We start from the raw sequence: 17,665 nt of genomic DNA, 5'->3' as shown, positions 1-17,665 counted from the left end.
GTAGAATATGAGTTGCTGTTCCTGCAACCTTTGGGTGGCATCATTGTGGCACTGCAGAAGGCCCAGGATGGACATGTCATCTAAGGAATGGGAGGGGGAGTTAAAATGGTTTGCGACTGGGAGGTCGGGAGCTTCTGACTGTTCACTCTGTCCATGCCCTTCACAATCTTGTCGACCTCTATCAGGTCGCCCCTCAAAATCTGTCATTCCAGTCAGAAAAACCCAAATTTCTCCAACCGCTCCTCATAGCTAATGCCCTCCAAACCAGGCAACATCCTGGCAAATCTTTTCTGTACCCTCTCCAAAGCCATCACACCCTTCTGGTAGTGTTACAACCAGAATTGAACACAATAGTCCAAATGCAGCCTAACTAAGGTGCTATAAAGCTGCAACATCACCTGCCTATTTTTAAACTCAGTGCCCTGGCTGTTGAAGGCAAGCATACCATATGCCTTGTCGACTACCTTCTCCACCTGCATTGTTACTTTCAGTGACCTGTGTACCTGTACACCCAGATCCCTCTGTCTGACAGTACTCTTAAGGGTTCTGCCATTTACTATATATTTTCTATCTGGAGTAGACGTTACAAAATGCATCACCTCACAGTTTTCCAGATTAAACTGAATGTGCCATTTCTCTGCCCAAGTCACCGATCTGTTTGCTGCTGTATCCTTTGATGGTCCTCATCACTAATCACAATTCTACCAACCTTTATGTCATCGGCAAACTTACTAATCAGACCAGTTACATTCTCCTCAAAATCGTTTATATATGTTACAAATAGCAAAGGTTCCAACACTGATCCCTGAGGAACACCACTAGTCACAGCACTCCATTCGGAAACACACCCTTCCACTACTACCCTCTGTCTTCTATGACTGAGTCAATTTTTTTTTAATCCATCTTGCAAACTCACCTCTGACCCTGTGTGGCTTTACTTTCTGTATCAACCTGCCATGAGGGACCTTGTCAAAGGCCTTAGTGAAGTTCATGTAGACAATATCCACTGCCCTACCCTCATCGATCATCTTCATCACTTCGTTGAAAAACTCAATCAGGCTAGTGGAATATGTCCTCCCCTTCACAAAACCATGTTGATGAAGGGTCTAGGCCCGAAACGTCAGCTTTTGTGCTCCTGAGATGCTGCTTGGCCTGCTGTGTTCATCCAGCCTCACATTTTATTATCTTGCCTCTCACTGATACTGCCACTTATTTCCACGTGGGAGTAAGTCCTGTTGAAGAAACCTCTCCAATAATTTCCCTACCACTGATGTAAGACCCACCAGCCTGTAGTTAGCTGGATTATCCTTGCCAATCTTTTTAAACAAAGAAACAACATTGACTATTCTCCAATCCTGTGGGACCAGTCCTGTAGCCAGTGAGGATACAAAGATTTCCCTCAAGGCCCCAGCAATTTTCTCCCTTGCCTCTCTCAGCATTCTGGGGTATATCCCATCAGGCCCTGGGGCCTTGAATAACTTAATGGTTTACAAGACTCCTAATACCTCCTCCCTTTTGATCTCAACATGACCCAAACTATCTACACACCCTTCCCCAGGCTCATCATCCGCCAAGTCCTTCTCTATGGTTAATACTGATGCAAAGTGCTCACTTAATACCTCGCCCATTTCCTTTGGCTCCACACAGAAATTCCCTTCCCTGTCCTTGAGTGGACCAACACTCTGCCTGGCTGCCCTCTTGCTCTTTAGATATGTGTAAAAAGCTTTGGGATTTTCCTTAATCCTGTTGGCCAATGACTTTTCATGACCCCTTTTGGCCCTCCTGACTCCTTGCTCAAAGTTCTTTTGACTTTCTGTGCATCCACTCTTGCTTCATGTATTCCCAGCCTCCTAGCCTTGACAAATGCTTCCTTTTTCTTTTTGATTAGGCTCACAATATCTATCATTATCCAAGGTTCCCTAAATTTGTCTTACTTATCATTCATCCTTACGGGAACATGCTGGTCCTGAGCTCTCAGCAACTTACACTTGAAAGCCTCCTATGTACCAGATGTTGATTTGCCCTCAAACATCTGCCTCCAATATACATTATTCAGTTCCTGTAATTAGCCTTCCCCCAATTTAGCACCTTCACCTGACAACTACACTTATCTTTGTCCATCAGTACCTTAAAGTTTACTGAATTGTGATCACTGTTCCCGAGCTGCCCTTCTACTGAAATGTCAACCATCTGGCAAAGCTGATTCCCCCATACTAGGTCCAGTATGGCCCCTTTCCTCATTGGACTATCTACATACTGTTTCTCATGGAGGCTTCTTACAAACTCTGCCCCATCCAAGCCCCAAGCACTAAGTGAGTATGGGAAGTTAAATCACCCACGACAATAACCTGTTCCTTTTACATCATGCCAAAACCTGTCTACATATCTGTTCTTCTATCTCATACTCACAGTTGGGAGGCCTATAGTAAACCCCAAACATTGTGATTGCTCTACCCATATTGCCTCACTGTATGAGTCATCTGAGGTGTACTCCTGCAGTACAACTGTGATATTTTCTTTAACAAGTAGTGCAACTCCCCCACTCCTTTTATATCCCCCTCTATCCCGCCTGAAACCTTTGGGGCAGCTCGGTGGCTCAGTGATTAGCAGTGCTGCTTCACAGTGCCAGGGACCTGGATTCAATTCCACCCTCAGGTGACAGTCTGTGTGGAGTTTGCACATTTTCCCCATGTCTGCGTGGGTTTCCTCCAGGTTATCCAGTTTCCTCCCACAGTCCAAAGCTGTGCAGGTTAGGTGGATTGGCCATGCTAAATTGCCCATAATCTTCAGGGATGTGTAGCTTGTGTGGGTCTGGGTGGGATGTTCTGAGGTTAGTGTGGACTTGTTGGGCTGAAGGGCCTGTTTCCAGACTGAAGGGATTCAATGAAATTCAAAAGAAACATTTGCATCCTGCAACATTAAGCTGACAGTCCTGTCTTTGCTTTAACCAAATCTCTGCAATAGCAACAACATCATAGTTCCAAGTACTAATCCAAGCTCTAAGTTCATCTGCCTTACCAGTTACACTTCTTGCATTGAAACTGATGCACTTCAGTCTACCAGATCTGCTTTGAACAGCAACCACACCCTGTGTGCTTTTCCTCTGAGTTTAACTGGCCCTATTCCTTAGTTCCCTTTCAGTCCATTCACCATTGTTTTGGTTCCTCACCACCCTGCCAAGCTAGTTTAAATCCTCCTGAGTGACACCAGCGAACCTCCCAGCCAGAATATTTGTGCCCCTCCAGTTAAGATGCAACCCATCCTTTTTGTATGGGTCCCACCTTCCCCAGAAGGGATCACAATGGTCCAGATATCTGAAACCCTCCCTCCTACACCATCTGTTTAGCCATGTGTTTAGCTGTACAATCCTCCTATTTCTAGCCTCACTGGCATGTGGCATGGGACGTAATCATGAAAATACAAACTTGGACGTCCTGCTCTTTAACTTACTACCTCAATCCCTGAACTGCTGCTGCAGGACCTCGTCACTCATCCTACGTATGTCGTTCGTACTGATATGTACCACAACCTCTGGCTGTTCACCATCTTCCTTTAGAATGCTTTCTGCCTGTTCAGAGACATTCTGGACCCTGGCACCAGGGAGGCAACACACCATTCTGGACTGTCTTTTATGACACAGAAGTGCCTATCTTTGCCCCTAACTATCGAGTCCCCTATAACTACTGCTCTAGTGCTCTTTGTCCTTCCCTTCTTAAGAACAGAGCCAGCCATTGTGCCATCATTCTGGCTGCTGCTACTGTTACCCTGTGATAGGTCACCCCACCTCCCCCCCACCCGCCCCAACATTATCTATAATAGTCTACTTGTTAGAGGGGGTGACAACCAGAGGGGATTCCTGTACTGGCTGTCTGCCCCTTCTAGCGATCAGCCATCTATCTGCCTGCACCTTGGGTTCACCCCTTCTATAAAACTACTGTCTATGATGCTTTCCGCCATCTTCATGCTCCTATGTGTATCCAGTTGCCACTCCAACCTATCCATGCAGTCTGTGAGGAGCTGCAATTGGGTGCACTTCCTGCATATGTAGTTGCTTATACGCTGGAAGTGTCACAGTTCTCCCACATCTCACAAGTGCAGCACTTAACCCCGCTAACTGACATTTTTATCACCAATTAAGCTGTTTAAGGATTTTTTTTCACACTTACCCTTACTTATCACTGTGAATACCTGAGGTAGGCCTTCCCTCACTCACCTTCCCAGGATCCTCTCTAGGTCTCTCCCTTCCTCTTGCTCCTGCTCCTCATAGTGGTGTGTGTGTGTGCATTTTTTTGTGAAATTTCATAATTGGTCTATTTGAATATTGATTTATTTTTATTGGAGTTTCACTGCCAGTGTGCTAACCATTCAAATAAACATTATTGCTTTCACTGTGCCTCCTGTTATCTGACTTTGTGTAATTTTCGATTGTTTAATTTGATCATTGTGATGCTCAAGGCTAGAATAAATCTATACAGCAATTAGGAGTAAGTGTTTCATTCTATGAGGGAGGAAACCTTCAATGTCTTTGTAACAGCATTACAAAGACATCAGTACACTAAAGACAATATATCTGTAAGCATTATATGCTATTGGAGCTTTATGCATTACCCTACTGTGTGGAGTTCACATCTTTGCCCAAGTAATCTTGATCACGTGGTGTAGCATTAAGAATCAGTCCCACGAATGCCAGTCATACATTTGCTATGTCCTTCTACCTGGAAAGTTTGAACCTATTTGCCAAAATAGCAGTCATTTGCAGTTTACCCATTGCTTGCACATGGTGCAGGAGCTCTACACTTCACATTTTTCGAACATACTGCAGCGCTTAGGAAGGCAAGGCTCTGTACCATCAATGTCATAGTTATGGGCAGACAGACATTTGCATAGATAACTGATAAGGAACAACTTACTTATAAATTTGAAACCTTATTTATAGCAACATGTCACCAATACCATGTTACTGCCACATCTGAAGCCCACAGAAGAACTTCTTGTTTCCCTTCCAGTTGCATGTCGATTCAGTTGTGGGCCCATAGCTGTGCTGAAGGGAGCCATGCTACAGTAGTGCCCATTGGTCTTTGAGATTTGTCCAAGTCAGCCCAGGGGTACTTATTTCTAGAGATCCCAGACCTGCTGGATGTTTCCTGTCCAGAGGCTGTTGCATCCTCCTCAACTCGACTTCTCACAGGCCTGACAGTAGCAGACAAGAGTGCAAGTGGAAGGCCTGGCCCCCTATAGTCTTGAGAGGAGGACTGTGGAGTCCCTGTATTTTGTTTCCTCCTTTGGCTGGATGTCTACTAATACTGTTCTATCTCCTTTTGAAGAAGAGGCTGAGCTTGAAGTACCTCATACTCATGTCAGTTTGCTATTAGGGCTCAGTGGAGTACAGATCTATGTGCATATCCAACTGACTCAAACTTCAGGACTTGGTTCTGTGATGGCAGCTTTCAACTATCTGTAGATTCAACCAGACATTTGCAATCCTGAGGCAGCAAGCTACTAACCACATTACTGCAGCCCTGCAACAGTTGTATCAGATTGCCCAGTGCTCCTGACTCTCCTGCCTGCTGCTCCTTTGTCTGCTTATGCCTATAAATGAAGTCACAAATTGCTGACACCATGGTATCCTTTCCTGTAGGGTACCAGGGGAGCCTGGTCTCCAGCAGATCTCTGAGTGCCACCAATCTGAGTGTTTTTTCCTCAACCAGCTGCAAAGATATGGCAGTGACATACACAGCATCAGATGCTACTGACTCTAATCTAGTTGACAGGCTCACCAAGTTATCAGTGTTGGAGCTGGTGAAGGGTACAGGAGGCAGCCTCACTGATGCATGCTCTGATCCATCACTGTTGTTGTCCTCAGAATTATAGGAGGGGATGTCTTGTGGCACTGCCTTCTTGACCATGGAGATTGTGGAAAAACTGTTACCACCAACAAGAGATGAAAGAGACTATACATCACAACCAAGGAGTAGAAGTTATGGCATTGTGAACCTGTCCCCCTAAAGACATTACGGGTTTACCTACAACACACGAACTGCAATGATTCAAGCAGTGAGGTCACCACCACCTTCTCAAGGGCCGCAAGAATGGCCAATAAATATTGGTGCTGCTACGTAAATGACTGATTTTATTTTTAAATTAAATTTTGAGAATATGTTGATAATGGGGAAATGGGAAAGTAGCACAGGGATGAGCAATGCTTCAAACTTGTCAAGACAAGGATATTTCAGTACCTCCACAGGAATGGCCCTGGTTTTCACTGTCGAGGGCCGAGATCTTCTCATTATACAGAGTGAAGAGCTAAATGTTGGGCAGCACACTACCCATTCTGGCTCTTTCAGTCTTATTAAAGGCCAAATTATTTTGGAGTGAGAACAAGAGAGGATTGACATGAATGTGCCTGGCACAGCCATTAATACTAATGCGGGTGGGGGAAATGTGGCGAGGTGGTCCAAGCGATTGACTAGGCAGCAGAGAGGCAATGCAGGCTGAGTAGCATGAGGCAATTGAGTGAATGGCAGTAAGCGAAGGAACATGTTGAATATATCAATGAGAGGGATACAGCATGCATCTTTGTGAAGAGTGGGTGCAGTAGCAAAGGTAGAGTGAGTATAGTTTAGCACAAACAAGACAATGCCACCTATCCTGGCATAGCAGAGAAGTTCTTCGACTTTCTTGAGACACTGCTGAGGGTTTGTCCTGACTGTTGAGAATGCAGTGACACAGCTGGCAACCTCGGATCAGGCTGACAGAGTTTGGTATCTTGGCCTTGTCTGGGGTTCCTGGGGTAACAGGATGTCCCTCATCTGAACCACCCAGTCCACCAGGTCCTTCAGGTCCCTTTTCACAACGTATGCCTCCAATTTCACCATGTCTGCCATGACTGGGGCTATTGTCTCAAACCATGCAGGCTAACTCCAAACCAGGTAAATGACTAATTTATTAGAATTTTTCAAGTAAGGTTTCAACAAGAACGGGTAGAGGGGAACCACTTGATGTACTAAATTTGGACTTCAGGAAGGTGTTTGACTGGGTACCTCACAGGTTAAATCATAAGATTAGAGCCCACAGTGTCGGAGATAGTATACTGGCATGGATAGAGAATTGGCTCATGGGTAAGAAACAGTGAATAATAAATAAGGTGCTCTTTTTCAGTTTGGTGACCCGTGACCACTGGGGCTCCACAGGGATCAGTGCTGGGACTGCAATTGTTTATGAAATACATTAATGACTTGCAGGAAGGAAGTGATTATACTGTAGCCAGATTTGCAGACAACACAAAACATAGATGGAAAGGCAAGTTGTGAGAGAGACACAAACTGTTTAAACAAGCATTTGATAGATTAAGTATGTGATCAATAAGTCGGCAAATGGAGTACAATGTGGGAAAATGTGAAGCTGTTCATTTTGGGAGGAGAACAAAAGAACAGTAAATGAAGAGAAACTGCAGTAAGCTAAAACAGAAAGGGACTTGGGTGTACTTGTAATGAAACACTAAAAGCTATCATATAGTTGCAGAAGGTAATCAGGAAGTCGAGTGGGATGCTGACCTTATTTCAAGGGTATTGAAGTATAAGCGTCAGGAACAAAAAAAGAAGTTGCCGGAAAAGCTCAGCAGGTCATGCAGCATCTGAGAAGAAAAAATCAGAGTTAATGTTTCGGATAAAATGACCCTTCCTCAGAACAGTTCTGCCAGACCTGCTGAGCTATTTCAGCAACTTCTGTTTTACTTCCAGATTTACAGCATCCACAGTTCTTTCGGTTTTTGTAAGAGCAGGGAAGTCTTAGTGCAACTATGTCGGGTGCTGGTGAGACCACATCTGGAGTTCTGTAAGCAGTTTTGGTCCCCTTATTGAATGAAAACTATAATTTCACTTAATGCAGCTCAGGGAAGATTCACTGGGGTGACCCATGGTATGGAGGGATTAGCTTTTGAGCAAAGGCTAAACAAGTTGGGACTCTACTCACTAGGGTTCAGAAGAATGAGGGGTAATTTCATTGAAGCATATAGGATTGTTCAGGGGCTTGACTGGGTAAATGTTGAGAGAGTGCTTCCCCTCATGACAGAGTCTAGGACCAGAAGGCATAGTCTCAAAATAAAGAGGCAGTAATTTAAGACTATGATGAGGAGGAATTTCTTGACACAAATAGTTAAGAGCCACTAAGAACTGTGGCAGTGGAGTCATTGTATATATTTAAGGCTGAGATTGATAGATTCTTGATCCATAGTGGAATTAAGGCTTATGGGAAAAACACATGAAAGTAGATGTGAGGAATGTCAGATCAGCCATGATCCTATTGAATGGCAGAGCTTATGTGTTGAATGGCACACTGCTGTTCCTTTTTTTTAATGGACTTATAACAGTATATTCAATACGGGACTGGCACTAGGGATTCCAGTATTTCCAGGTAGTAGAGACTACTTTTGCCTACAGTCAATGGGAGAATGCAGCTAGCATTGAATGATAAGGGCACCAGCATTGTGGAACCTTGTTAATGAGGCGAGTTTTGGACAAAAAGTCTCCAGTTGTTGCAGAGAGAAAATCTTTATGAAACTCAACACCACAATTAAACTCGATCATCTGACACAATCTGATTTGTGATAAAATACAAACATTGCACCAATTTGAAACCATTTTATATTCTTTAATCTATAATTCCTCAGAATTATTGATTAAAATTTATTTCATAATTAGCAACCATATGATTGCCTAAGTAATGTACTTCAATTAAGAATTAATTGAACAAATTTTAACAATTATCAAACAATTACATTTAGGATGGGCGGTATTTACAAAGCTCAAAGTTAAAAGTACTGGTTTGATGCAGTAAGATCCTGTCTCTTTTTGGAAGTCCCCAACATTTCAGGAGCAAGATGCTGCTTGGCCTGCTGTGTTCATCCAGCTTCACACTTTGTTATCTTGGATTCTCCAGCATCTGCAGTTCCCAGTATCTCTGATCACTTACTCCACCCACTCAGGTTGTGAGCGCAGCAATTTTCAGCTCCATTGAGCACATGTTATTTACAGCATTCTGTTTCCAAACCCCACAATTAAGTTTAGCTTCCCTACTGTACCAGTGGTTTCTGATTTGTAATGGTCAGGACTCTAGAACTGACCATGCGTGACTTAATTGGACAGCCCCAAACAATGAGTGACCAGACTGATACTTGTGCAATTTTCTGACAGTTTTCCCGCAACCCATTGGACTAAACTTTTTTGCACTAAACCTGCCTGAATGCAGCTTGTTATGACTACAGGACAGGCTTGAGTTTAGACTGTCAACTGGCCACTAACTTTTCTTCTGTTTGGGGCTGAGGTGGAATGAGCCACGGGTCCCCATAAATTTCAGACTGATGATCCCCAGCTGATGTTAATACTGGAGAGGCCAAATTTCAGTTTGAAACCTGAGTTGATAATTGTCATGATCCTAATGATGTAGGATGTCTTCCTCTCAAGCACCTTAAAGCCTTCTATTTGCAGAGTTTTTGACTTATAAACTTCTAAATTACTTGATTTGTTCTTTTTGTTCAGCCTTGAATGTTTTTGGAGACTGCTAACCTCCACTGCCACACACTCAGGCCTTTGCACTCTGACTGTTCTTTGCTCTATCTGGAAGAACCCTGCACATCCCTTAAACTTCTGGGTGGCTCACCCCTTCTAAAAGGAAACTTGTCCGTCCGTCTGTATCATGGGAAAACTTGTTGCTGGGCAACAGCATTTTTTTCTTTCTTCTACTGTTTGTTTTTAAAGCACTGAACAATTCCTCTCTAGGATTTTCCTTAAACAAAACTTATTTAAATACAAGTATATACATTTACAGACAGTTCAGCACCACTAAATTAACTCAAACTATTTCTCCCCTTCTTAACACACAAAATATATACATATTTAAAGCTATACATGGTTCTGTGCTCTTCAGAACCCAAAATACAACTAATAGTGGTTCCATTCCCTTTGCTATGTGATAGAAAGGGCGAAGTCCCCAAACAACACCAGCCGAAACAAAAGACCCTTCAAGTAGTCTGCATGACTGTCAAGTCAAGATCCACGAGTGTGACCACTGGTCTCCACAGATAGCTACTTTGCGTCAAAAGTGTAAGCAGGCGAGTTGTGGGACACTTTTGATGTGGATGTACACTTAGGCAAGGAATCATTGATACTTAGCCTCACAAATATCTCTCATACTGCAAAAGGGAGAATAGTAAAATGATAAAGTTTTAGTTATGTGTTTCTTGCTTAATTTTCTCAAATAAATATTACATCTAGTGACTGATTATTTCACCAAATTTCCTTTTATGTGATAAAATCAAAGAAGTCACTTGTGAAATGTTTGTTGACACGTTGACCACCATGTTCAGCGTACCTCAACAAATTATATCCAGCAACAATCTTCAGTATACTAATGTATCCTTCTAAGACTTCAAATCATAGGGTCATGCAACACGGAAACAGACCCTTCAGTCCAACTTGTATATGCCAACCATGTTTCCCAAACTAAAAGAGGACTACTTGCCTGTGTTTGGCCCATATCTCTCAAAATCTTTCCTATTCATGTACCTTTCCAAATGTCTTTTAAATGTTGTAACTGGACCTGCTGCTCCCACTTCCTCTGGCAGTCCATTCCACATACAAGCTGCCCTCTGTGTAAAAAAAGTTGCTTCTCATCTCCCCTTTAAATCTCTCTCCTCACACCTTAAAAATACCCTCTAGTTTTGAACACCCCTACTCTAGGAAAAAGACCATTGCTATTGACCTTATCTGTGCCCCTCATGATTTTATAAACCTTCATAAGGTCACCCCTCAACTTCCTGCACTCCACTGAAAAACAATCCTGCTTATCCAGCTCCCTTGTAACTCAAGCCCTCCAGTCACATGTGCAGGAAATGGGGTATTCAACTTATTACCTTTTCCCTTAACCAACGTCAATTGAAATGTTCTTGCAGAACACTGCATTGCCTTTAAAGTTGATAATAAATTAACTCTTGCATTGAAAATGTTACTCTAGATGTTTGAGTAGCTTTAGTGACATCACAATTTCATCATGACTGCAAAAATTGAAGAAGGGTAAGGAGTTGAGACATTGGCATTCTTATTCTGATGTCCTTTTATGAGAAATTGGAAACTTTATACTTCTGTTTAATTTGTGTGTTTTTTTTGAATTACGACATTTTAAAGAACAATATAGATGCATTCATATTTGCTCACGGAAAGTGGGTGTTGCTAGACAGGCCAAAATCTATTAACCATCCCTAACTGACCTCAACAAGTTGTTCTAGGGGTATCAGGCTACCCACAGTGCAGTTAGTAAGGGCATTACTAATTAAAAACTTTCTATCCCTTACATTTATTCAGTGTACTGGTGTCCACTGCACTTAAAGGTAGTGAATCCCACAGATTCCTGATCATTTGATACGGTGCCTCACGGGAGGCTGCTGAGCAAGGTGAGGGCCCATGGTGTTAGAGGTGAACTACTGGCTTGGATTGAGGATTGGCTGTCTGACAGAAGGCAGAGAGTTGGGATAAAAGGCTCTTTGTCGGAATGGCAACCGGTGATGAGTGGTGTCCCGAAGGGTTCAGTTTTGGGGCCGCAGCTGTTCACCTTATATATTAATGATCTGGATGAAGGGACTGGGGGCATTCTGGCGAAGTTGGCCGATGATACAAAGATAGTGGACAGGCAGGTAGTACTGAGGAGGTGGGGAAGCTGCAGAAAGATTTAGAATGTTTAGCAGAGTGGTCCACGAAATGGCTGATGAAATTCAATGTGAGTATATGTGAGGTTTTGCACTTTGGAAAAAAGAATATAGGCATGGACTATTTTCCAAATGGTGAGAAAATTCAGAAAGCAGAAGTACAAAGGGATCTGGGAGTGTTGGTCCAGGATTCTCTAAAGTTTAACTTGCAGGTAGAGTCCGTAATTAAGAAAGCAAATGTAATGTTGTCGTTTATCTCAAGAAGGCTGGAATATAAAAGCAGCAATGTGCTTCTGAGGCTTTATAAAGCTGTAGTTAGGCCCCATTTAGAATACTGTGTCTAATTTTGGGCCTCACACCTCAGGAAGGACATACTGGACCTGGAGCGTGTCCAGCGGTGATTCACACGGATGATTGCTGGAATGGTAGGTTTAACGTATGATGAATGGCTAAGGATCCTGGGATTGCACTCATTAAAGTTTAGAAGGTTGAGGGGAGATCTAATAGAAACTTACAAGATAATGTATGGTTTAGAAGGGGTGGACGCTCGGAAGTTGTTTCCGTTAGGCGGGGAGACTAGGGCCCGTGGGCACAGCCTTAAAATTAGAGGGGTAAATTTAAAACTGAAATGAGATGACATTTCTTTAGCCAGAGAGCGGTGGGCTTGTGGAATTCATTGCCACAGAGTGCAGTGGATGCCGGGACGTTGGATGCCTTCAAGGTGGAGATCAACAAATTCTTGATCTCAGAAGGAATCAAGGGCTACGGTGAGAGTGCAGGGAAGTGGAGTTGAAATGCCCATCAGAGATAGTGGGAACTGCAGATGCTGGAGAATTCCAAGATAATAAAATGTGAGGCTGGATGAACACAGCAGGCCAAGCAGCATCTCAGGAGCACAAAAGCTGACGTTTCGGGCCTAGACCCTTCATCAGAGAGGGGGATGGGGAGAGGGAACTGGAATAAATAGGGAGAGAGGGGGAGGCGGACCGAAGATGGAGAGTAAAGAAGATAGGTGGAGAGAGTGTAGGTGGGGAGGTAGGGAGGGGATAGGTCAGTCCAGGGAAGACGGACAGGTCAAGGAGGTGGGATGAGGTTAGTAGGTAGCTGGGGGTGCGGCTTGGGGTGGGAGGAAGGGATGGGTGAGAGGAAGAACCGGTTAGGGAGGCAGAGACAGGTTGGACTGGTTTTGGGATGCAGTGGGTGGGGGGGAAGAGCTGGGCTGGTTGTGTGGTGCAGTGGGGGGAGGGGACGAACTGGGCTGGTTTAGGGATGCAGTAGGGGAAGGGGAGATTTTGAAACTGGTGAAGTCCACATTGATACCATATGGCTGCAGGGTTCCCAGGCGGAATATGAGTTGCTGTTCCTGCAACCTTCGGGTGGCATCATTGTGGCACTGCAGGAGGCCCATGATGGACATGTCATCTAGAGAATGGGAGGGGGAGTGGAAATGGTTTGCGACTGGGAGGTGCAGTTGTTTGTTGCGAACTGAGCGGAGGTGTTCTGCAAAGCGGTCCCCAAGCCTCCGCTTGGTTTCCCCAATGTAGAGGAAGCCGCAACGGGTACAGTGGAAACGTCAGCTTTTGTGCTCCTGAGATGCTGCTTGGCCTGCTGTGTTCATCCAGCCTCACACTTTATTATCCTGAAATGCCCATCAGCCATGATTTAAATAACGGTGTGGACTTGATGGGCCGAATGGCCTTACTTCCACTCCTATGTCTTATGGTCTTATGGTTTATTTGCAAGACGTAATCTATAAGTCTATTTTAAACCTGTAACCTCTAAGCTTGAAAGCTTTTTCTTTGTAGGAACAGTTTGGGATTGTCCACAGGGCAATTTCAAATACCCACCTTAAAAAATGTTCTGCAGTCGCTTGCATTTATTTCAGAGAGAACACTGGAGATACTCAGCAGGTCTGGCAGCATCTGTGGAGAGAGAAATAGAGTTTTGAGTCTGTTATGACAACACAACATCAGATGCATCCTATGGACATCAGTGCGCAGTTCCTGCATGCATCCTAAGGAATATGACATATCAAAACATGGACCACTTTCTCAATGGTGCAACTTGTGCATTCAAAGCTATGAGCTATTATGGCACACATGAGCTGCATGGATTCTTTCATTCTTAGCCCACAACTGCACATAGCCTGAGAAAACTGTGACATGTACAGGAAAGCTGTTGCTGTTTCACAAGGTGGGAGCTCTTTTCCAATGACTACTGAAGGCTTGCAACAGGATTATATCTATATTCCCTCCTCTGAAGGGAACTGAGCAGAGCTGTCTTTTGCTTTTTTTAAAAAATATTATTTTGATTACAGCGGCATCAATTATAATAAAGTAAATATTTCATCTATCATTAATCAAATGTAAGTGACTATTTGATTTCTATTTCACAGTAAAGAATTTATGAGGTCGCTTTAATTTGGAATTATTACATTTGACCTCCAAACATTATCATTTATAAGTTTAGATTGTACATTTCAACTTAATTGGAACTTTTTTTGTATTCGGATATCTTGGACTAAAGCGAGTTGAATACAGTTGTATTAATTAAAACGTTTTCAGGCAAAGATACGGGCATTGAAGCATTGTGTTCTGCACCTCACGATAAAATAAGCACTGTTCCTCGTGAAATATGATAGCTCTGAGCTTTTGTTTGGCCGAGCCACTGAAATTAAAACGCATACAGGGACACTATTGGAATTAAGTCTGAGTGCATTTCCTACATCATTTCTCTATAAGGGAAGTAACTTTTTGCGTTAATATCGCTATAATTTTAAACTTTAATTCCGCAAAATGTAAATTTCTTTCAAGAATTTGCATTTTGTCAAATTGCATTTGTCAAGGAGCTAAGATAACGATGGTTTCAATATTATACTTCGCCAGTCTAAAAATGCGTTGATCATGCAAGATAATCAATTATGGAAAAGACTTCGGTACATGAGGTTTTACGTTTATATTCTGCGTTTGGAGATCCTTTAGTTTTTGTCTTCGAAATCTCCATGCTGACTGATTTAAATAGCAGATTATTTACCTCGGTTCAAGTGGCCTCATAACTCCTCTATAACAAAGTGTAGAGCTGGATGTAACTCCCATTTGCTAAAGCCTTTGATAGCACTTAATCTAGACAAATCGGAATACGCTAAGATATTTTGTGCGTAAGGAGGCTAATTTGTCTCGCCCCTTCTGATCTCATTTACAAACGAAAACTACATGAAGGCTGCTTCAGCAAGTCCGAGGAAGTGCCTTTTGTCTCTCCCCCACCATCCTTCGACGTGAGGCAGAGTTGAATAACCTAAAGTTACAATCGAGTCTTATTTCCATTTTGGTTTCATCCACTTAAAAGCTAGGTTATATGAGTAACCATTCATTCAAATTGAAGTGCGAATCAGAAGTCGTGCAGGCATAGTTCACTCTCTTGGCTTTAAGTTTGAGTACGAAGGGAGGTTCAGCCCATGCTGATTCTTGGAAAGCTAGCCGGTGATTGGGTGAAAAATGTAATAACATGCGGCGGTGGAGTGAGGAGACTGGTGGTGACAGACAGCACCGTATCATCACCTCGTTTTAGACGAGTGCAAGTGTAGATAAGTCCAGTTGATTTGATGTGTCCTAATGTGCAATTTTAGGTTACTTGTGCAATCTTTTTTATAATGCAATGCATACATACTTGCAATGATTGTGGAGCTGACCAAGATATTCAAATTCGTTTGTCGTCATCTCTGCTGGTAAGTAAGGAATGCTAAATAAATAATCAAGATAGAAAAATGTGAACGTTTAGAGAGGGGTTTGAATTTGTTTTTAAATCTGGATGGTATTATAGTTAGTAACATGATTGTGCAGCTTTGTTTTTATCTGGTAGACTAAAATTTGGACAGTTTTCATTTAAAAATTGAAGAGATTTCCATTTTCAGTCATCTATAAGCAGACCATTAAATGATTAATTCATTTCACTTGCTAACATGATTTAGCATATGCATCTATTACAATTTATGCCTTACCCCTTGGTTTTTATATGCAGGTCATTAAAGTATTTAATGAAGATGGCACTAGCCAGACATTGGAGGTACCAAATGACATCATAGCTCGTGATGTCTCTCAGTTGTTTCTCATGAGAAGTCACTGTGTCAGTGACAATACCTGGACACTCATCGAGCATCTTCCTCATCTTGACATGGGTAAATGTGAACATTATGCTTATGAATTTATCTACATGAAGCTGAATTTTTCATTTTTGCTTAGCTTTGTTGCTGTTGATTTTATTTAAAGCCATGTGTTTCAAAGAAATCTTTTTACTCCATATATGCAAGTTGTATGTGTTTTGCATGCATGTTCCGTTCTGTGGCTCATGGTTTATTGTATCATTCCTTTCTTCAACTTAGTCAATTGTGCAGTTGCACAGGCCCAATTTTAGTGCCTATCACAGTGCATATAGAAGCATCTCTTTGAAACAGTTAGCTCCAAATTAAATTGTCCAGTTGTCTGCAGGTAGTCAACTACTATTTTCATAGAGGCAGTCCCTAAGGTAATTTCCATGATAGCCTTTCAATGAGCTTCTAATGATGGTGAATTGGCTGACTGCTTCATATTCTGCAAGATTTTACTTTGACTTTCAACAAAATCTGGTGAGGTGCCAAGTTGAGAGTAGAAACGATCCTGTCGGTAACTCACTTGAAGGACTATGTTAAAATAACTTATGTATTTTGGCAAAATACCCTACTTGTCACTATCTTAATACTCTAAAAACTACCATTTTGATTCAAAAATGCTTCCGATTTGTTGATTAAAGCTAATACTTTCTGTGAAAGTTATCCACATTTTCTGCTGAGCATTGCTTCATTAATGGGATCCACTCCACTTGTATTTATTATTTTATTGCACTGTTGAGGAACTTCTGAAATCTCCATTCGTGCATGATTTCCCTTTTTAATGATAAAAAGTGTTGATTTGAAATTTTAGCTTTGCAGCTGACCTAGACTCAATGGCTTTATTTGGAGGTCACAGTTCCACATGTTCTCTCAACTTTGTGAGGACTTTGCACTTAAGCTGAGATGTAACACATCACGTTGAGCAGTATCAATGGAGTGAAACTGAACTAATGTATCAAATCAAAGCAAATCGAAGAAAGGTTTATGGAAGCTGGAAATCTGAAACAAAAACAATCCGCTGAAGAGATGCCTAACCTGAAGAAGTTACCCTCCTCCCTCCGGACCAACCTCAGGGAATCTCTCTCCCATTGCAACTCTCTTGTAATCTCTTCGGCCTTGAAACTGCTCGACCATGTCCTGAAGCAAACCAGGTACCACAGCCACATCACCTTCCTCAGCACCTGCCTACGGAACCGGATCATCCCCAAGGGACTACAGTCTACGTTTCAGTCTTCCCAATTTGGCCCCAACCGTGACCACCTCTACACCCAGAATATTAGACAGCCACACTGAACCTTGCCGCATCTTCACCATCCCCCCAGACCTCCCACTGACTGAGGACGAACGGTCAGTTCTTAGCAAGGGGCTCACCTTTGTCCCCCTACAACCACACATCAACGAATACCAGTCACGATTGGACATAGAGCAGTTTTTCCGCCGTCTTCGCCTCCATGCCTACTTCTTCAATCGGGAACCTAACCCTCCCTCCACCGACCCCTTCACCCGCTTCCAACACAAGTCCTCCTCCTGGACACCACCCCCAGGCCTCCTACCCTCCCTCGACCTCTTCATCTCTAACTGCCGTCGAGACATTAACCACCTCAACCTCTCCACCCCTCTCACCCACTCACCCACTGCATCCCAAAACCAGTCCAACCTGTCTCTGCCTCCCTAACCTGTTCTTCCTCTCACCCATCCCTTCCTCCCACCCCAAGCCGCACCCCCATCTACCTACTAACCTCATCCCACCTCCTTGACCTGTCCGTCTTCCCTGGACTGACCTATCCCCTCCCTACCTCCCCACCTATACTCTCTCCACCTAT

At 43.1% G+C, this 17,665-nt stretch overlaps 1 protein-coding gene across 5 annotated transcripts in view; it reads left to right on the top strand.

Annotated features, from left to right (window-relative positions):
- LOC125454168 (growth factor receptor-bound protein 14-like) overlaps window positions 1–17,665 on the top strand; it is a 113,415-nt gene that overhangs the window by 26,319 nt on the left and 69,431 nt on the right. For 2 of the 5 annotated variants that reach the window (XR_007247940.2, XR_007247941.2), the window contains exons 1-2: window positions 14,825–15,422; window positions 15,716–15,872. Coding sequence is in view for 3 of the 5 variants with exons in the window: in XM_048534658.2 (XP_048390615.1) it covers window positions 15,348–15,422; window positions 15,716–15,872 (232 nt within the window). In the remaining 2 variants the exon portion in view is untranslated. Of the gene's footprint in view, window positions 1–14,822; window positions 15,423–15,715; window positions 15,873–17,665 lie in introns of those variants that run through there. The other 3 variants (XM_048534658.2, XM_048534655.2, XM_048534656.2) reach the window with 3 other exon arrangements.

This window comes from Stegostoma tigrinum, chromosome 7, assembly GCF_030684315.1.
Source record: "Stegostoma tigrinum isolate sSteTig4 chromosome 7, sSteTig4.hap1, whole genome shotgun sequence".
NCBI lineage: Eukaryota > Metazoa > Chordata > Chondrichthyes > Orectolobiformes > Stegostomatidae > Stegostoma > Stegostoma tigrinum.
Note: the sequence above shows the minus strand (reverse complement) of the source record. Positions and strands in the feature narration are given on the sequence as shown.